The following is a 20,784-nucleotide window of genomic DNA, read 5'->3' as shown; positions in this document are numbered from 1 at the left end:
TTTTGACTTCCCCTCCTCGTCTCTGTCTGGAGCCCCACAGGGCCACGTTAGCCCTGTTCCTGGTGTTGGTAGCTCTCTGCTGTGTGGAGATATTTATGTCCTTCTTCTGTGATTGATACATGCTTGAATGAGGAAAAAGAGCTAAAGTATATCTACTCAGCACGCCATCTTGACCATCTGTCTTCCTAACATCCATCTTGTTAAGAGCCCCACTGCTAACGGAATGATTGGTCATGTGAGGCCCCTCAGAAAAAAGGCCTGGCCATCTCCTCCCTCGCATCAGCTCCCTTCCGACAGACAGGGGGTCGCCACAAGGCTTCATGGACTCAACAGCCACTGGGGTTGGTTTTCTGCTCTAAAGACGAGGCACCATGGTGGTATAGCGACTGAAGTGTGGCTGCTAACAGAAAGGTCAGGAGTTCGAGCCCACCACAGGAGACTGACGAAACCCCATGACCAGTTATTAGGAGTCGAAATCAACTTGGCAGCAATTGATTATAAGTAGCATAAACTAGGGAAAATGAAACTCTGGATTTTTTTTTTTCCTTTTCTCCTTAAAAGACAAAATGTAGACTCTGTTTTAAGTAGAGCGGGGCTGTCGAGTAGTTAGCTCCTCCGCCTTTCACTAGACCTGCTTCCACAGTGAGTAGCTCCAGAAACCAAACAGTTCACCAGGGCTGTTCAGGTTTATTTATTGGCATTTTGTGATGTTTTAAAGCGAGGAAAGAAGAAACATAACGATCATTACTGGCAGCGGGACGGGGGTTGGGGGCAGCCTGTGCAGGCACGTGAAGGGCCCGAGCAGAATGGCGTCTAGTGGCTCCGGTGTCCGCAGACCTCGCCTGTAGGCCAGTCCTTGGCGTGTTCTTGGTATTTTCTTTCCGTAGGTCTCTCTCGAGCCTGTTCTTCAGAAGTCTCGTAGGTTCAGAGTTCATGTAAATGATCTGTTAACTAATAGCAAATGTATCAGAATGACAAAGGAGAGTGGCCATGGTGCAATCTATCTCGTCTCTCACTTTTATTTCTTCTGCCGTCATAGGACTGAGAGACTTGAGGCCCCGCCCCCACAACCTGCCAGAATGCCGTGTTCAGATGTAAACGATGGTGCCAACTGCATTCTGGGGGTGGGAGTGGATTGTCTCCTTTCTAGGATCTCTGCCCTACGAGTGATTCTCAGTGCGAGTGACACCAAGGGCTTATTGGTGGATGTCAAGCCCAGGGCGTGTGTTTGCTTTGGTGTATTTTCCCCGAGGAAATAGTTTGTTTCAGACATTGTTTCCTAGAGCAAGTCGTAGGCCTGAGCAGTGGCAGTGTGTCCACAAAGTTTCACAGGGAAACAAGAGGACAGGTTTCCATTTGCAGTGAAATTGGCACTGGGCATTGGTGAGTTGCTGTGCCCAGCTCTGCCGCTCGCGATTCCAGACCCAGAGCGTGCTGAGCAAGGCTGGACTGTGTCTCCATCTGCTCACGGAAGTGTCGTGGCCGGGCTTCTTCTAAGGACATGGTGGGCACGGCCGAGGAAAGCCGCCCTTGGGTGAGCACGCTTGCAGTGACGTCCTGACCTGCCACTGAGAAAACCAGGACCCGCGTGGGCAAGCCAGGAGAGACACTCTCTCGTAGACACTGGTCACCTTTCTGCCAGACCTCCCTTCACAGCGGCTCCTGGCTTTCTGATGGTCACGTCAACCTGGTCTTCTGTCTCTGACCAGGCTGATTGGGTTTCCGATGTGCTACGAGAGGCCTTGCCTGGCAGCCCCTTAAGCAGAACCCCGAGATGACCGTTACAGGAGGCGGCAGAGGCCTCTGGCCAGCTCACACGGGTCCCAAATTCTAATGACAGTCTTGTGTTTCATTGGCCGCAGGAAGAGCTAAGGAAAGACCTCAAACTTAAGAAAGAAAAGGACCTGGCCCAGGCCACCGCCATGGCCACCACGCCCCCCGTGGCCACAGCCCTGCCCGCCCCGCCGCCGCCGCCCCCGGCCTCGTCTCCGCCCACCCCGCAGCCCCCTGGCCTGCTGTCCTCGCCCGCGCTGCCCGCCGCTTCCCAGAAGCGGAAGCGGGAAGAGGACAAGGACGCCAGCGCCAAGTCCAAGAAAAAGAAAATGATCTCTACTACCTCAAAGGACACCAAGAAGGACACAAAGCTTTACTGTATCTGTAAAACGCCTTACGATGAATCTAAGTGAGTAGACTTCTTGAGCTCTGGTTGCCTTACCAGTTTAGCTGTTGGTTTGGAAGACGAGGAGTAGTCTGGGAGCAGTTTCAGTGAACGTAGGCAAAAGCCAGGGTAACGCTGCTGCCCCCAGAACCTCTCACCCGACACGCTTGGCGGGAGAAGAGGACAGTGTGTTATTTCACCTGTGTGTGATTCGTGTTGGTCTGTCGCCATCCTCTTACTGTCAAAAACAAGCTTTCTCAGGGGTCCGGTGAACTCTGGGAGGGGGAGGAGTAGTTTACACTGTTGAAAAAATGTAAACCCCCACCGATTGCACAATAAAATTTTTTTTAAAAAACAAACAAAACAAACCCCCCCAAATCAGCTTTCTGTTGCTCCTTGCTCTCTCCTCTCTTCTCTGGGTCAACCCCACGCCTGTCACTGACCGAGCTGGAGAAGGGGAGGTGTTACTGCTGTTACCCAAACCGAAGAGCAGCCTCTCTGGGGTCAGGCCCCAGCCTGTGACCGACTGCTGGGAATGCTGGGGCGCAGGTTTCAGGCCAGCGTGCCGAGAGGCTTTCTCTTAAGCAATTTGGTGGTCTTTGGGTTGGATTACGGCATCTTGCTTTAACCCTCTTTTTGGCAGCGTTCTTCCTTATGAGGGGCAAAAGTGGGGTGGGGGGTGGGGATCCTTTCACAATTCCTCCAGCCTGACCCTCCAAAAGTTGATCCGCCTTACAGCCGGGAGCTGTTTTTGACAGTTGTGACTCGTATTGGTGACATAAGCAATTCCGAGGCCCTTGTCCACAGTGTAGCTTCATTTGTGTGTTGTCATTGCTGCCGTTCTAAGGGTTTAGCTCCTATTGGGCCATTCAGATGCTGGCCAAGCATCTGTCAGCCAAAATCAATCCTCATGGGTTGTTTTGTCGTATTTTTACCCACAGTGCCAAAAAGCCTATCTGATTATCCCAAACTGTGTGACCATTTTTAGAATTAGGAAGGCGAAACCATCCACGGCGGGTGGGCGGGTACCTACGCCATGCATCACTCAAGAGGTGGTCTCTCAAACGATGTCTAAGCTGCGACCTGGAAGCTGCTTTGTGGAGCTGTCTGCAAACGCCACGCCACCGCAGTCCCTTCACACCGGCTTGGGCAGCTTCACTTTCCATCGCCCTACCTGGTGGGGAATTCCACAGAAGGGGGAACATGGCGCCCTCTTAACTGATATTGCCCTTGGTTCACAGCTGGGGTCCCTCCTCCCTTTAAGCAAAACTCACTACGCGGTTGCATGGAACGTCCTTGATTGGCTTTCTTTACAGAAAGAGGTGCTTTGGGCATGTCTTTTGATGACCAGACTTGTTTGGCCCGTGTCAAACACTTGCCTCCCAGAACTCCATCTCACCCCGACTGTTTTCACCCCATGAGATCTACATGTCTGCGTGCTCGTTCTCGAGATCGCCTTGTTATTTTGTAGAAGCTTTCATGTTTTGTTTTGTTTTTCCTTCAGTTTTCCCCAGTTAACACTTCCCATGCCCAGGCCCCTCGGCTCCCTGTTCTAGTTGGGACGAGTTAGTGCTCTTCAGGAGCATACTGTCATCTCGCGGACTCTCTCCTTGAACTTGAGGCCCGTTGGGAACCCAGTGACAAACCATTGATGTTCAAGTCCTGAGCTTACACGCTGAGCCCAGCCCTGTGCAGGCAGCGGGTGTCCAAACGACCTCGAGTGACCCCAGCCCACGGCCGTGAGCGTCATGATTCAGAAGAAGAAAGAGATAGTGACGTGACGATAGGTGCCCGCCTCAGCCACGTGACTGTGGATCATGAAGCTGCTGGTCAGCTGGATGCTTGAGGAGGACTTCCGGCCCTCCCAGTGAATTTCCCCAGTGGAAGGAAAGGAGGGGCGTGGGGTCAGTACCGCCAGACTGGCCTCCCTGGGCCCCATGCAAATGCGTCCCTTCCTCCACAGCCATCAGCACTTTGGAGAACACACTCTCAGGACTTGTCTTTCAAGTCTTGTTCCAGAAAAATCCTTGAGTTCTCACATGATCAATTACCCACACATCCAGGCCTACCCTACCTACGTAACACTGTTGGAAACCTCTCACAATTGGGGGTAACTAGCCCCATAGCGTTCTCTGCACTGGGTTTCCCTGGTTCTGGATCCCCCCACCCCCAGACCCCTCTTTCCACATAGCCACGCACGGGCCCTTACCGCCATTCATCCAGAGGAAACCATTTTTTATTTGATTCCTGTGTTCATTTAGAAGACTTGGTAGACACCGACTTCTCCACGCCCCGCCCCCAGCGTTGTCGTTCATCTCCCATCGTGACCATTCGCCTTCCACGCGTGGCTGACCTGCATGCTCCTCCTAGTGTTAATGTCCACTTGGTGCTTGCGCTTCGCTATGTTTTCAAATTGACCTTGTGAGACGCACTTTCAAACCTATCTGAAACCAGCCCGGACTTTGAGATGGCTTCTGTGGCATAGGTTTGACAGATGTAAGTCTTTGATTCCTTGGCTTTGGTTTTTTGCTTTGTGTGTGTGCGCCTGGACCAGTTTGGCACCCGATTCATTGAGAGTGAGACATCACCAGCGTCTCGTTTATTTTCCTTTTATTTTCTTTCTCAAATTCAGTCTGTTTCTGAAGACCCACCTTTCCCTGAACAGTGTACTTGTTGAAATCCATGTGAGTGCCTCTGTGTGTCACACGCGGTACAGTGTCAGAGGCTGTCGCTTGCCAGGGGTAGAGTGGTTAGACTCAGGAGAAGGCAGTCAGCCTGTAAGAAAGCGAATCAGGGCAGGGAAGACAGATTGACGTACCATGCAGCTCAAAATGACAACTACAGTGTCATTTTCATTGTGAATACTTTTAGGTTCTATATTGGCTGTGATCTTTGTGCTAACTGGTATCATGGAGAATGTGTTGGCATCACAGAAAAGGAGGCTAAGAAAATGGATGTGTACATCTGTAATGATTGTAAACGGGCACAAGAGGGCAGCAGTGAGGAATTGTACTGTATCTGCAGAACACCTTATGATGAGTCACAGTGAGTTCTGATAAGAGCATCATATTTAATCATTTAGGAAGCCAAATTGCTCTGACTGGTTATTTATTTTAAGTTAAGCAAGCTTATTTTTCTGCATATATTATACACTTACATTACAAATTCCTTCCCAGTTTTTTTTGTTTTGTTTTTGTTTTGTTTTTTTCCTTCTTCTTTTCCCCTCTTTACCTCCTCTTCAAAGTTATGTTGCTTCATAGTGAATGTTTGAGATGCATTGGGGGAAATATGGTTTAATATGGTAGCCTTGATTCTTTGATTATATAACACAGAAATTAATGAGATTTCAAACTAGCCTGAATTTTGTTTGGACTTTTATCAGTGTTTGAAATGGTGCTGTATTGTAGGCTAGACAAACACTAATTTGGGTTACAAGCACTGAGATTGTAATTAGCTTGTAGGATTTTGAGCTCCCGATGGGTAGCCAATATCCACTTCCCATTTGATATGGTACCAGTTGAAAGATTTTGGGCTTTATTTTGCTTGGAGCTTTGAAATCAATAAATATGTTGCATTTTCCCCCTCCAATTGGTTCCTTATAGGACAGTATCTTTAATAAACTTTTACTGTTTGTTCTTAATATCAGAAATGCTAAATTAAACACGCTAGTGTCAGGCTTCAAGAATATGAAGTCTCTTATAATCCAGGGGTTTTAGCGCATTGTCAGATGCATGTTTTAGTACTTTCAAAAGTAAGTTATAAGTAATGTCATCCCATCTGTTTTAAACTCACATTTCCATTTCGGACCTTGCAGATTTTATATTGGCTGTGACCGGTGTCAGAATTGGTACCATGGGCGCTGTGTTGGCATCTTGCAAAGTGAGGCCGAGCTCATTGATGAGTATGTCTGTCCACAGTGCCAGTCGACAGAGGACGCCATGACAGTGCTCACTCCGCTGACAGAGAAAGACTACGAGGGGCTGAAGAGGGTGCTGCGCTCCTTACAGGTTAGACGCCACTCGACGCTGTGCTTGGAAAGAACATCAACTGGCACAACTTTGGAAACGTCAAGGGTTTGCACTTTTCCATCCCAGACTGTGTGGTTCTTCACAGCCTCCCAGACAGTCCCTTGACGGGCGTCACACACTTCAGTTATTCACGGGCCAGGGCTCGGGAGCGTGCCACCGTCGTAGCGCGTCTTAACTGCGGCACAATAAGCCCACAGAGTCCCTCAGCTAAGAGGGCCAAGACCACATCCACTCTGGTTTACTGAATACTATTATTTAAGATAATTGCGTTTTCAACCTAAATTTTATGTCTAAAGACAAGTTGACCTTACTACATGCCCTGGATTGATGCTTACTTAAATTCTAGTGAGATGCAAGTCTCTCTCTCTTGAGCTTTGAACCACAGGTCACGGGGGCAGCCTGCAGGAGTAGCCAGTGTTTGAGACGTTTGCAAGACACAGCACACTAGATTGGGACTCTGCCCAACCGAATCATAGTCAGGAGAATTGAAATGAAGAAACTAGTCCCCATGTGCCACTGGATATGACTAAGTGCCCCGTGTCTGCCACTTCATTCCCCAGCGATAAGCATTCCACACGTGGAACGCATCTCACCCCAGTTTTGTAGAAACAATTACAATGTGACACGGCTCATTGGCAGTTCATCAGTTGGGGGCCGATAACAGACTCGTGACTCCTAGACTAGTTGACTCAGCAGGCCCACGTCAGTGGACTAACACTGTTCTCTCACTATAGGCCCACAAGATGGCCTGGCCTTTCCTTGAACCAGTAGACCCTAATGATGCTCCCGATTATTACGGTGTTATTAAGGAGCCTATGGGTAAGTACTTGGGGGGAATGTACAGTTTGATCAGAAGTCTTGGCGGGTTTGGGCCTCTTGAGCGCAGCTCAGGCAGCGCTGGTGGGAATGTGATTTGCCATGGCTGCTTTGGAGAGTAAATTAGGAGGCGCTATTAAAGTTTAAATATGCATTCTCTTGGACCACAATTTCTTTTCCTTCGATTTGCTTTGCCCGTGTATGTTGTTCAGCACAGCAATGTTGATCACTGTGAATTCACTAGAAATGACCTCAGTAGCCACTAGTAGAAGAATAGCTAAATCAAATGATGTAGCCACACAGTAGCGGATTATGCAGCTGTGTAAAAAAAGAAATGAAATCCGTGCATGGGCGGTGTCTCTTGTCCTCCCCTGACACCTCCATTTCATCTTTTCGGAATGAGACCCTATTTGATGGCCCCACCATATGTTGTCTCATTTCATTGGGGGCGGGGTTTGTAGTGAAGAAAAAGTAGCACCCATAAAGAAGATGAATAGCTGTCAGGGATTGTATTTAAAAAGAATCCATTTGCAAAAATTTATAAACATTAAAGCAGGGAGGTAGGTTTCCAAAGCTCCCAAAAGATGAGTTCCACAGCTAGCGGGGTTCTTGAAACAGGAAGGGTTCGTGTGTGACAGCAACGTCAAAGGGGAAGGAGGCAGATGAAAACCCTGAGGCTTTGGAACCATCGTACCTGGTTCAAATTCATGCTGTCCCCTTTGAGAAAGTTTCTGGGGGGAAGGCTGTTAGGATGGAAATACTGAGTAGCACAAAAGGGTTGTTCTGCTGAAATGAGCACAGCTTAATTACAGGAAGTTTAGAGAGAGACGATAAAGGGTACCTATCCTATTTTCCTCACTCAGTCAAAAGGCCATCTTTAGCGTGTGTGTGTGTGTGTGTGTGTGTGTGTGTGTGTGTTAAAATTGAGATCCTATTGTAAATATTTCCTACCTGGCAGATATTTTAATGGCTTCTATAGTCTTAATTGAATATACCCAAAATTCTTGTCTCTTTTCTGTTTCTTACTGTTTATTTGCCCGAGCCACACCCAGCCATTTGGTGGGTATTAAAGAGACTATAGAAGAGAGAAAATCCTACAAGAGAGAAATGGTGGGAAAGGGTGAGGGAACAGGGCAAGTTGGAGGGGTCGATAAGTTATTAAAATTGTTGAATGTGAACTGATCTGATTTATGAATCCCCACTTAAGTCACAATCGGAAAAAAAATGTGCTTGACACAATGGATGGATGGATGGATTGTGATAAGAGTTGTACTAGTCCCCAATAAAAAAAATTTTTTTTTTAAAGTTTACCAAAATAAGAGGGAAGGCAACAATTTCTAACCTGGGTCACACAGCATGAACTAGGGGCCTGACCACCACCCTTAAGGCAGGGGTCTCGTTGAGTAGGTGTGGAGATAGGGATTCAGTAGAGCAAGCCACCTGCACCCACTACCACGGTTTAAAGCCATAGACAACTCTCTTTCCTGTATTCGTAAATATGTGTAGCGATGCATTGAAAAGCATAGAGTAAACTGAAGGGAGCAGTGCCTTTGGGCATAGGAAGAAACCAATAGGATCCGGATCTTTAATTTCCGTGAAGAGATGTCATTTCCCATCATCCTGTTTGACAGCCTAGGTTGTACCCTTAACCAGTGTCTGTCTTCTGTGAGCTGCGATTCAAACTCTTCATAATGTAGCAGGAACCCCTTTGCCTGGATTGTTCCGTTCTGTGCAGCGCGTGCCACTCTGAGCGTTGTAGGACACATCTCTGTCCACGCATCTTCCAGTTACCTTTGGGAACACTCCTAGAATCCACGTTTCAGAGGTGTAGCTATACTTTTTTTAGGCCTCTGATAACAGTTTTCCAAGTTGTAGTCCTGCAGATTGAACCAGCCCTCCCCTGGCGTGTATCATTGTGCCCTCTTCCTCCACACTCTTGAAACCCTGGGTGTCAATCAACCACTGTCTCGAGGGGAGCATTTTGTGTATTTGGCATGTGGTAGTTTTGAACACCATCAGTTCAGAGATGAGTGGTCATGATGAGACCTGCCTTGGGCACTCAGCTTTACCCTGCCTTTTCCCCATCTCCAAGGTATATAAATACTTACCTACATATGATCACTGTGTGCCTAATGGTTTTAATTTTTTACCCCTACACTTTAATCCACTTAAATTTATCTCAGTGTACAATGTAAGATAGAACATTTTTTTCTGACAGGTAGTCAGTTAGCCAGCTCTTATTTATTGACGACTTTTTTGTTCCCCTGCTAATGTGAAATTACCTTACCAACATACATGAAATTCATATGCCAAATACCATTAGCTGTGTTCCTGTTGGGGATTCTGCTCCATTGATGCCCCGGTTCTTCTGCACAGAACCACATTCGTTACCCTCACCATTCTCAAAACGTTTGCTCTCCACCTAAGCCCCTGGCATCAGCTCCTCGTTTTACCCCCTCCCTTTCTGCTTCCCCCTCCTTCATGAACCCTTGCTAATTTATAAATTATTATTTTGTCATATCTTGCCCTGTCTGATGTCTCACTTCACCCACTTTTCTGTTGTCCTTCCCCGAGGGAGGAAGTTATATTTAGATCCCCGTAATTGGTTCCCCGGTATCGCCACTCTCACCACTGGTCCTGAAGGGATCACCTGTCCTGGATTCTCTGTGTTTCCAGTTCCTATCTGTACCAGTGTACATCCTCTGGTCTAGCTGGATCTGTAAGGTCAAATTGGGATCATGATAGTGCCGGGGGCGGGGGGGTTTGGGAAGTAGAGGAAAGTTGTATGTTTCATCGTTGCTACGCTGCGCAACCCTTCTCTAAGGGGATGTCCAGTTGCCCACAGATGGGCTTTGGGTCCCCACTCCGCTCTCCCCCTCATTCACAACCTGTTAACTTTTATTTGTCAAACGTTCCTTCAATATTGCACGTTATTTCGTTTTGTTTTACGACCTTCACAGCTCTCAGGATTTCTGTCTAAGATAGGTACCATTGAGGTTGCATTTCGCTTCATATGTTCCAGAACAGCTAGACGCGTGTCACCTGAGGATTTGTCCCGTTCCCCCACACGATCACTTACTAATTTTTTTCTCCCAAACCCATTTTATTGGGAGTTCCTTCCTATATCTTACTGTTCATGGTTCAGTCACCTCAAGCAGTCTTCTACTATTGCTACACAGTCCATTTCAGAACATTGTCTTCCTTGAACTCCTAAACGTCAGCTCCTTGTCACCTACTAATATGTCCACTAGTGTCAACTCAGCTGTTTTATATCATTACCATCATGAGTGGTGAGGCAGTCGTACTAGTCTTACTACCTACAAACATAACCGTAAAAACTGAGAGCACAGAATAGTATTAAAGCCCAGTACACACATCACAAAACAGTAGTGCCGAGTTTTTCTAGAGCCCCAGCTTTTCTTTGAACCTATGGCACACTTAATTTTGTACGTGGGAAACTTACTGTAGGTAATCAAGTTGGTGTGTGTTTTCAACCAGTTGAATAAAGAGCTACCCAATGTGGTTAACCAAAAGTAAAATTTTCTAATATAAAAAAAAATGTAACCACCTTAACAGTAACCGAGATTTATATTTCAAACCACCTGCTTAACCAGAAACAATTGGAAAAAATGCTCCTCTTTTATTTATTTTACCTTAAAAACCCCAGCAGCAAGCCGGCTTTTCCCAGGACTGCTTGGGGAGGACATGCACACGTAGGCCAATTGAAGTGTCGAGAAAATGCGCACCTGTGTTGGGAAAAGCTGAAGGCATTGATGACGTTGTTCTTTCTGTTTTTAAGACCTTGCCACCATGGAAGAAAGAGTACAAAGACGGTATTACGAAAGGCTGACGGAGTTTGTGGCAGACATGACCAAAATTTTTGATAACTGCCGCTACTACAATCCAAATGACTCCCCCTTTTACCAGTGCGCAGAAGTTCTTGAATCATTCTTTGTACAGAAACTAAAAGGATTCAAGGCTAGCAGGTGAGACAATGCCCAGGGTTCTGAGTTCTTTCTGCCCGCCAGTCTCTGCAGTTTATGGTATGTCTGGGTCTCTGTGAGTCTCTAGTTAACATACATTGCTATCAAGGACAAGCAGGCAAATAGAATAATGAGAAATTGCTCAGTTTATCTCTTAGTGATGTAAACGTTGCTGTGTAAAATTCCACATGCGTCCGTCGAATGTTTACAGCACACAGGCTGTTGTCTTAACTGCCACAGGGCATGGATGGGACAAGGAAGCCAGGCCTCCTCTCGTTGCTTTTACATCCAGATCCCCAACCAAGCCACACGCACTGCCGTCCAGTCAGTGTGTACTCAAAGCAGCCGGACAGGACTGGATAGAAAATCCCTGTGAGTTTCCGAGACTGCGACTCTTCCCTGGAATAGAAAACCCCCTCTTTCTCCCTCTGCACAGCCGTGGTTTCCAACTGCAGACCTTGTGGATTGTCACCACGACACCACTTAGGGGTCCTACGTCTGAATTAGAGAACTATTAGAAGGCCTTATCTCAAAAATACAGTCAGTGGAGACCGGGAAAGAGACCTTAGAGCACGTTCTTTCTTCCTGGTTTCCTGTTTGCTATAAAATGGAACCAAAAAAGAAATTCTCCTGAATGCTTTCTCTGAAGGCACAGCTGGAATTGAATCTTAACTCTCCCAGCCGTCTTCTCTGAGCCCCGAGGAACATCATGCAGCAGCGAGCCTTACAGTTCCATTCCTGTGGCCATGTTCTTCCACGGAGGCCCGTTCTCTGCCTTTGATAGCCACCACCCCTCTAGCCCTCGGGATTCTCCACCACCAGCACCACCACCACCACCATACACGCGCACGCACGCACACACGCGTGCGCGCCATTCAGGCTCAGCAGCCTGAGATTCGGCATGAGGAGGTCGACGCTGGGTTGTGGTTTGTGTCTCTGTCTTTATAATCTCATGCATACCACAGTGTCGGAACCCACGCTCTGCCTGGAGACTCTCCTGTGGAGAGCACTAGAGGCCTCTGTCTCTTCTCCCAGAGCAGGCAGGGGCTTACCAAGAATGAATTTAGAGCCATCTTGGCCCAGCAGAGCTATCTCGTAACCCTCTCAGCAAAAGAATAAAAAACTAGAGGCCATCTGGGCCCAGCCAGTCAGTCATGTGCAACCGCATTTCCAGTCACAAGAGGATTGGGAGAGCCCTCGTCCCATTTCCTTCCCTTCCATCAGGATGCTTTTACAGAATCAGGAAAGTAAAAGAGTACAAGTCCGAGAATGCAAAGCTGCCAGAAAGCAGCGAGAATTCCTCTGGCAGCCGTTCCCATCGGTGTCTGGGGTGGAAAGGGTTCATAAAAGAGATTTGTGTGAGACAGATAAGGAATGTGAGAGGAACCAAAGGCCGTTATCAAGGCCACCCCAAAAAGAACCACAAAGTTGAATGAGAAAGGAAATGACATCTTAGCAAATGTATTTCCCAAAAAGGAGAGAAACGTTTACATAGTTACAGAAATGCATAATTATATTGGTTCTCAACTTTTAAAGTCAGTCTGCAGACAAATCAAGGAAAGCTTTCATTTGCTCCTGGAACGAAATAGAGTGTTTTCTGTGTGGGAGCGGCGCTACGAGCAGAGGGAGGGGAGGGAACTTCAGCGGGAACTTGAAGGGTAGAGAGGCAGCAATAACGACAGGCCACAGTTAGGACTCGGGTAGTTTCTGCAGCGAGAAACTGTAAGATCGCCTAAGAACCAAGTGGTGCTGATGAAACAAGCAATGTCTATACAAATCGAATGACCAAAGAACCAAAAAGATGGTGTTTCACGGGAACTTCAGCCGAGTCCCGGTCGGACGGAGAGAGGCCAGGGCTGTTCTTTAGAAGGCAGGCCTCTGTCTTCTTTGATTGTTGTCATCTGTGTTCAGTCCTTTGGCTACATTTCCAAAGTTGGTTGGTTGGTTGGTTGTTTTTCCTGGAAACACCCTGGGAAGCTGGGGGCCGGGGGGGAGTTCAGAACCCCCAGTCTGAAGGAGAAACGCCTGCCGTCCAGAGCCTGTGGCCAAACAGAGGAGTCTGGGGAAGGGGGTAGGGCAGCCTGGAGGCTGGGTCTACCCCGGGACACCTTGCCGTCTGGTGGTGTGTGGCTCTATTATACTTAGATGCTTTTCATTAACATGGGGGCAGAATTAAGACGTTTGCCCAAGTCTGCTTCTATACAGTTGATATCGAAAGCATTGCATAAAGATAACTGACCTTTTTTGGAGTATTCCTACTGATTTCCAGCTAGAACAGAAATGAAACCATAAATAGTCAGTTGCTGGAATTTGGTTTGCATTTATTCATGGATTTCCAGGGTTTTCTCCATGTTTAATGGGAGGCCACCAGCCTTGTTAGCACAGTGTTTTCTTGATTGCTGTCATGTGCCAGTTACGCAGTCTCATCTCGCGGGTTGTGGTCTCTCGTCTTGAGTTTTACCCGGAGTCAGAACTGGGTGCCAGTCTTTTTTTTTTTTTTTTGGGTGCCAGTCTTTATTGTCCTACTACGTGAGACCTCGCTCAAATATTGCCCCAGCATCTTCCTAAGGTCAACAGTTGATTTTAGCAGCCACGTCGAACAATGCATTTAAAAACTGTAAGCTCCGGGAGGACCGTTATCTGTCTGCTGTTGGAATATAAAGTGCCTGGACTTAACCCAGTGATGATTGTACAGCAATGTGGCTTACCGAAAAGAGCTGTGAATAAAACTGTGAAACTAGGACGGAGACTTGCTGGCGTTAGTAGAAAAATGTGGTATTACTATTCCTCCTCCTTTGCTTTTAACAGAATTATTTTTCTTATCTTCTCCAAGTCTGCGTATAAGCACACATGAATGCCCATCACACATGCCTTTTAGCACAGCGGCAATACCTCTTTAAAGATCTCCACGTGTCCTTTTGGCTTTTATTAGAAAATATAAGTATGTTTTATAAATATTGGCTTTTTCCAGTGAATTGTGTTGGATATACAGTTAAACTTTTTTTAATGTGACCATTGACATGTTTCTTAATTGCTCACATACACTCGCTGGCCAACGGTGCGTGAAAGAACATGTCCACAGCCCCCACCGAGGCGACTGGCCTCGGCATCCACACAGAGCATCATGGTTTCCCCCAGTAAAGGGTGCTTAATTGTTCCCTTTTTTCTATATTCTGCAGGTCGCATAACAACAAACTGCAGTCTACAGCTTCTTAAAGCGCAGTGTGTTGATCTAACATAAAACACGGCAAGGATCTGGTTGTCTGAACTATTTTAAATTAAGGAGCCAGATGTTTTTAGTCAGGTTATCCTGACAAAACTTGACCTACACTTCGTTTTTATTGGTCATAACAGTCCAATTATATTCTTGGCCAATTTTGTCCAACGGACAAAGGAATTGCAAAATCAACGACACCATTATCTTGTCAAGATCAAATGGTTGTACTCTTGTGGCAGAAGCGGGAAACCTTTGTTGAAAGGCGAGAGAGAGGAGAGAGAGAGAAAGCAAGAAAAAAGAATATGGGGTCAAGTGCAACTCCATGGAAATGCCACGTCTGCTCTTCAGTGAAGAAGCTGGTTTAGAGTCTCACAGAAAACTTTTGACTGTATTTATTTATTGTTGCAAAAAAGACGCTTTTTTATTGCTGCCCTCATTTGTCAGCTAATTATTTTTTCTTATACGATCCAGCCCCCATCACATGTAATCCATCCTGTATCTTATCATGATTCCTGTAGATCAGAGTACGAGACAACCTCTAGACGTCTTCTCTTTCTGTGAAAGGAGCTGCTATGTACACATGTGCACACAACGACTGGGAATCAACAATGCGTCTCTTGTTCGTGGTAGGTCAGAACGAAGCTGGTGGAAAGGCGGGGCCAAGGGTCCCCGACTACAGACTGTTGTTGCCTTGCATAGAACATGGCAATTTGTCATTTACTCTGCACCAGGCGAAACTGAGTAAAATCTATTTGAAGGTATCTTGTTTGTAAACATTTGTCAGATTCTAATTTTTTTTCCTTTTGTATTAAAATTCAACTATGGATGTATATGAAACGAAATAAAAGGAGATCATTTTTCTCCCACAGATAGAGGTGTCTTTGAATGTGCGCTGATTCCTGTAAACCCTCGCGGGGAGCGGGCGGGCTGACAGGAGAAGTAAGGCAAAAGCCCTACGACTGTGCCCGGTGTTCGCCGGGACTCTAGTGCCCCTTTGTTGGGTCCTCCCTGCCGAGACGAGCCCACCAGGGACAGTGCCAGGCAGACGACCACTCCTGGGGCAGGGGTGACAGTTACCTTTCTGAAGGGTGGTTTCTCTGGCTGGTGGTGGTAGTGGTGTTGGTTGGTTGGTTTGGGCACGTTGTGGAAGCAGGAGGAGGAAAGGGAGCCACAAGGAGAGGCATGTTGTCGTGCTTTTCCTTTCAGCGTTCGAACCTCGGCACTGCCTTGTAATAATGGCTTCTGAATCTGACACTGTTGAATTATACAGCTTTTCAAAAAGCTTACTAGATTTTGCACTAATTCTTACTAGCTTTGTCTGACCCAGTTCTGGAATTTACCCAGTGGTGTGTTTTGGTGTGCGTGTGTATGTTTTTGTTGTTGTTTTTAAGTTTCTTTCTGTTGACTATTGCCCTGCTATGCAAGACCCTTCCCAGACCTGCATTGCTTTGTTTTTATTGCGACAGCTCCCTCTTGCTTCCGCCAGGCTCAGGTGCACAGATTCTTGTAGGTGAATTGTTTCTGATGAAGCCCATTCCTTTTTGGACATAGAGACGTCACTAATCCTATGCTTACAAACTAAAGAGACTACTTGTTCACTCTAGAAAGAAACAACTTTTTTTAGTGGGTTTTTACAATGAAAGTAGCCAAATGTAGGTTATTTTGCCCTCTTTAATGCTACGTATTGTGTTGATGCAAGAATTAATGAATTATAAAATTATTCAGCACCTCGTCACAGTATTTCTGTACTATTTATTCATATATAAACATATATTGGCTTAACTCGTTTAGCACTTGGGGGGAGAACTTTCCTACCTGAAGGCAATAGAGTGCTATGTTTTTAACAAATTGTGACTTTTTTTTTTTAACTTAATCGGACACTTCATCCTAGAAAAATAGTGTTCTTAACATTGGATTTGGTGCCATTTCTAATGAAACAATGACTGGTTGGTTGGTTAATGATATATATTTTCTGTAGCTGTTGGTATTGCCAAATTGTACATAAAAGGTGAATTTTATGGGAATCCTCAGACTAAGAAGATGCTAATTTCATATGTGTATTTAATGGTACAAAGCCTCTTTGCAGTTTTCTATCACCATATAAATACATAGACATTTTATAGTTTTATCAATTACAGAGCTTTAGTCTTTCAAAAGTAATTTTTGAGAAGAAAAATACATTCTTACAAAACGTGTTTTGAAAGCTGCGTTTTTATGACTATTCTTGGACAAGCTTCTGCTATTCAGCAATGTCTACTTATTACAGTTTTGTTTTGTTTTTTCCCTTTCAGCAACCCAAGTGGCATTTGTGATGTTGTTAAAACGTTTCTACCCCGGTCTGTGGGCTTGTAATTTGCACCAGCAGATTTCCTGGGCTGAAAGTATTTTCAATGCTTGTTGTTCATCATCTGCCAAGGTCATAATCCTGGAAACCAGTTCATGAAAATTGTTTTGGTAATATTGATAAGGCTTTTTTATTTCTATCCAAATTCTGCAGGATTTGTATTTTAATGCCTTGCAGGATGCAGACAAAAGGAGGGGGCGGGAGGGAGTACGGACGTTCTGAGAAATTTTCTAAAGTGCAACACTTACCTTTTTTATATTTCAAATGGCCTGGAGTGTTACCTAGAGACGCCGCGATTTGCTGCTGTTTGTAATCTATCTTCCTAGCATCTGCAAATAAAAGTTCTTTCCCTACTGCTGCTCATTTCTCATAGGCAAACTCCCTGCTTCTTCGTGTGTTTTCTGATACGTGATTACTGTGGCCCTCGCTGTTCCTGATTTGAGACAATTGCCCATAAACCCCAAGTTCCTAGTCCTTGGGAATGAGACTGGTGGCACCCACGGGCAGAGTAATGCCCTAAGTGCTTGGGTATGGAGGGGGTCTGAAACACCGAGGGCTTTAGGGACTTAGAATGATGGCCGCCCCGAGCTGGTGAATGGAGTCCGCTTCCGTGATCCTAGAGGACAACTGTCCCGGGCAGCCGTGGCCTTCACAGAGCAAACGGCTGCCACCTTGTTCTCCCACAGAACAACGGGTGGGTTCCACCCTTTGGTTAGTGGCTGGGGACTTTCACCTGTACAAGAGTCTCTTAGGAAAAGATCCTAAAAATTTGACATTTTTTCAGAAAAATCATTTGATCCAATTGGGATCACATCCAATAAAAGATACGACAGTCTCACTTTCTTCATTCGTAACTTGCATGATATGACCTGAAGCGGAGTTTATGTACTACATTATTGGCAATCGAACAATTGCCAGAGTACCGGGTAAAAAGGAACAAGGGGTGCTTAGCCTTTTGGGCCTGCCTTGATTGTATCCAGACAGTTCCTAAGAAGCTGGCCTGCTGTGTTTGCTGGAGCAGGCCTGCTGACTCCACCGACTTCGAAACCTGCAGCGCTGGCATATTGTGTTTCCAGCATCTCAGAACCTCATCGAAGCAGCCAAACTCAACCCTTGTGGCCTGGGCGAAAGTGATTTTCCTCCTCTCAAACCAGTGCTGTGTCGCTCCTCAAGGGTAACCTGGACCCATCCACTCAGTGACTGACCGACCTGGCCATTCTGTAATCCCCCCCCCTCCCCCCAGGTGACTCAAGAAGGTCCCTCAGCCTGTTGACCTTCCAAACTTCCGCTTTGGATTTTGTGACATGACTGGCACTACCTTCTTAGTTCATTTTGCCTTAAAACTAAACCTGGAAGCACTTCACTAGCTGCAGACGCCATCTCTGAGAAACATCAAATCAGTCCAACTCCAGCCGACTGCCAAGAATTTAAGGAAATTTGTGTAAAAATCATGACTGGGAAATGCTAGAAAAATCCTTCAATAATACCGTCCCACAGAATCATCAGAACCTCTCCATTTCCTGTTATCTCTGTGCCCTGCATTTGGAGGCAAATCAGGTCTCCCATCACAATTACACATTGTCTTAAAGCTCTTGCTACAAGTGTCTCTGTGCCTTCTCTAGTGCCCCCTCATGGACCGCCTTTGGATACCCAGGGCTCCTCTGGGACCCCCAAAAGACTTCCATTTCAGACACATCTTGAGCATGTTGGAGACCAAATGGGCTAGTTCGTTCTCCAGGGCCATCCATCCTCCTTTTACCCTTCTTTGTAGTCATGAATCCTCACCTGTGGCTTATTGGCGTCTCCATTCACGACACTTCAAAGTAAGATTGGTCGTCTGAAAAAGAACGAACGTCTTCATAGACTATGTTAAAGTGCCCGGGGAGTAAGGGGACCTTTTTCAAACCACGTGAGAAATGTCTGGAGTCCATGTTTGTAAGTTGTCATAGATGAATATTCCTAACAGGGTTTGAGGTTAAAGGCTTTTTCCCAAACCTTTGGGAGTCGGATGGACTAAAATACCAGGTACATCCAAGATGTGATTGTAGGGCAAGATTTACTGCTTTACAAACACACACAGGATAATTTTAATAAGAAAAATTACATCAGATTCACCCAGAATATCTTGAGCATTGGGATCACCAGCCAATTTTGGCACAAAATTAACAGCTGGGAGGTACAAAAATAAACTCTTTACTTGGGTTCATCTGGAACATTTGTTTGCATATTTGCTGTAATTTAGCCCGTCAGTGCGCTCTAAATGTAAAGTGTTAATGCTTCTCCTAGGCTTTGACCCTTGCGTTTGAGCTAAATGACATTTCATGTCTGTAAAATGCCTGACCTAGTGTACTGACTGTTATGTGACAGAAGTCAAAACACGATGGTTGGAGTTCAATACATGATCATATCCAAAGTTATATATAAATTCAAGGAAATTTTGGATTTTTGGTAAACTATCATCTCTACTGGAGAATGTATTTAAATAAAGATAAAATTAACATGAAGCCATGATCCCTTAGCAGGCCTGGTCCGTTATCTGATGAGCTGTGTGAACCACTGCCTGGCACTGCAGCAATCACCTTGCCACTGAGCTCAGACGCCTAACATTTCAAAAGTATGCCACAGAGTGGCAGCGTCAAGATAGGAGCTGGTGCTGCACAAGTAGTTCGGAAAGGAGCAGGCGGGCTCTGTTCTGAAGAAAGAGTCCCTGACATGAAGTGGGCCTTTCCAGTCCGAATCTCAGATCCAGCAATGTCAGTTTGCCCATTTCAATGGCACTGGGTGTTACTGGCTCCTTGAACTTGACCATCCCTTTTTCTGTTAAATCTTTTCACATAGCTGCTGCTGCTCCTAAGCAGCCCATCTCCAGGGCGGACACGGCCTCTCAGGACCCGGAGCAGAGCTGCAGGAAGCTGGCGTCTCTTGTGGTAGACGTGGCCCATCACAATATACCTGCTGCCTGAACAAGAGAATCAAAAATACACATTAATCCTCTTTTTGTCAATGCTGCTAGATTTACAGTAATTCTCATCTCTCACTGCCTTAGTCGATGTTGACTCAAAGCGACCCTATTGGGCTAGGGTGGGGAACTGCCCTTGTTGGTTTCAGGGACTGTAACTCTTTACAGAGAAGTAGAAAGACATGACTTTCAACCAAAGCAAACACTACAATTGAGTGGATGCAGACTCATAGCGACCCTATAGGACAGGTAGAACTGCCCCTGTGAGCTCCCAAGACTTTTACTAGGGTGGAAAGCCTTGTCTTTCTCGCAGTTTACAATAGTAAATTCCTAAGCATGAATCTTAGGAATCATCCTGGACCTGGTGACGCTTTTGACACTTGGCCTACAACAAAAAGGTGGGAGCTCCCCAACAGAGCCAGATGGTTTGTCCACAGCGGGCACTACTGAGCAAACCCGATGCCATGTCTCAGCAGAACACTCCAGAATTTATCTCCTGAAAGTACCGAGTATCCCCACCCCAGCACCCTGTTCTCAACAGGGTCCATTAGGCTTCGCTGTTTTCATTCCCGCCATTTGTCAACTATTTACTGATGGCTTGTCCAAAGTACCCACATTGTTCCTGATCCCACCTCAACCTGAAGGAGAAATTGCTAAATGAGACAGGATTCAATGCTCTCCTCCAAATCCTACACATTTTACACTATCACCCCAATAAAAGGTGGCTGCCCTGTAATCCCAGTTGCAAATGGTGAGAAAAATTCGTGTTCCTGTACATCAGTTTCAATACCGGGTTTAAGTTCGGGGCAGGGCTTAGGGCAACTGGCCAAGTCCAGGACTAGGATGTGAACGCGCAGGAAGAAGCCGTCGGGGGTGCTGTACAGGCGGCTCATCTTGTACAGCCCGTCGCGGTCCACCAGCAGCGTCACCAGCCGGATCCCAGGTCCCAGCACATCCACGTCGTGCACGATTCCGTTCACTGCTACTTCCAAAACACAAACAAGGTTTAGAGGAAAGCACACCGATTCCATCTCTCGTTCCCCGCAATGGGCGTTCTTAACAAACCGGTCAACAGCCCATCAGGTTTGTGGCCTGCAGGTGGCTTTTTCTAGGGGGCTCGCCTGGCGCCCTGCGCGCGCAGCCGGGCCCGGGCAGTGGTGGAACCAGGTTACCGAATTCGCTCCCGCAGTAGGACTCGCGTTCGTCCAGGTCCGTCCTGCAGGCGCGCGCACACGACTCCGCGTCCCTCCCCGGCGTGCTGGGGCGCGGCGGCGCGGGC

General features: G+C 46.5%; 2 protein-coding genes across 2 annotated transcripts in view; one reads left to right on the top strand and one right to left on the bottom strand.

Annotated features, from left to right (window-relative positions):
• BPTF (bromodomain PHD finger transcription factor) overlaps window positions 1-15,070 on the top strand; it is a 136,743-nt gene extending 121,673 nt beyond the window's left edge. The window contains exons 28-33 of the mRNA XM_013005820.1: window positions 1,863-2,182; window positions 5,030-5,203; window positions 5,973-6,165; window positions 6,921-7,005; window positions 10,802-10,988; window positions 14,165-15,070. Of these exons, the coding sequence (XP_012861274.1) occupies window positions 1,863-2,182; window positions 5,030-5,203; window positions 5,973-6,165; window positions 6,921-7,005; window positions 10,802-10,988; window positions 14,165-14,201 (996 nt within the window). The 3' untranslated portion in view covers window positions 14,202-15,070. The remainder of the gene's footprint in view (window positions 1-1,862; window positions 2,183-5,029; window positions 5,204-5,972; window positions 6,166-6,920; window positions 7,006-10,801; window positions 10,989-14,164) is intronic.
• Window positions 15,071-18,723: 3,653 nt separating this feature from the next.
• Window positions 18,724-20,784, bottom strand: part of CUNH17orf58 (chromosome unknown C17orf58 homolog) — a 4,480-nt gene continuing 2,419 nt past the window's right edge. Inside the window, exons 3-5 of the mRNA XM_004707545.4 lie at window positions 20,678-20,763; window positions 20,296-20,487; window positions 18,724-19,505 (exon numbers count right to left, since the gene is read on the bottom strand). Coding sequence (XP_004707602.2) covers window positions 19,315-19,505; window positions 20,296-20,487; window positions 20,678-20,763 — 469 coding nt within the window. The 3' untranslated portion in view covers window positions 18,724-19,314. The remainder of the gene's footprint in view (window positions 19,506-20,295; window positions 20,488-20,677; window positions 20,764-20,784) is intronic.

The sequence above is a fragment of the Echinops telfairi genome, unplaced genomic scaffold (genome assembly GCF_000313985.2).
Source record: "Echinops telfairi isolate 266 unplaced genomic scaffold, ASM31398v2 ScPeMD7_7458;HRSCAF=8496, whole genome shotgun sequence".
Taxonomy (NCBI): Eukaryota; Metazoa; Chordata; class Mammalia; order Afrosoricida; family Tenrecidae; genus Echinops; species Echinops telfairi.
The sequence above is the reverse complement of the archived record's forward strand: the minus strand, read 5'-3'. Positions and strand labels throughout refer to the sequence as shown.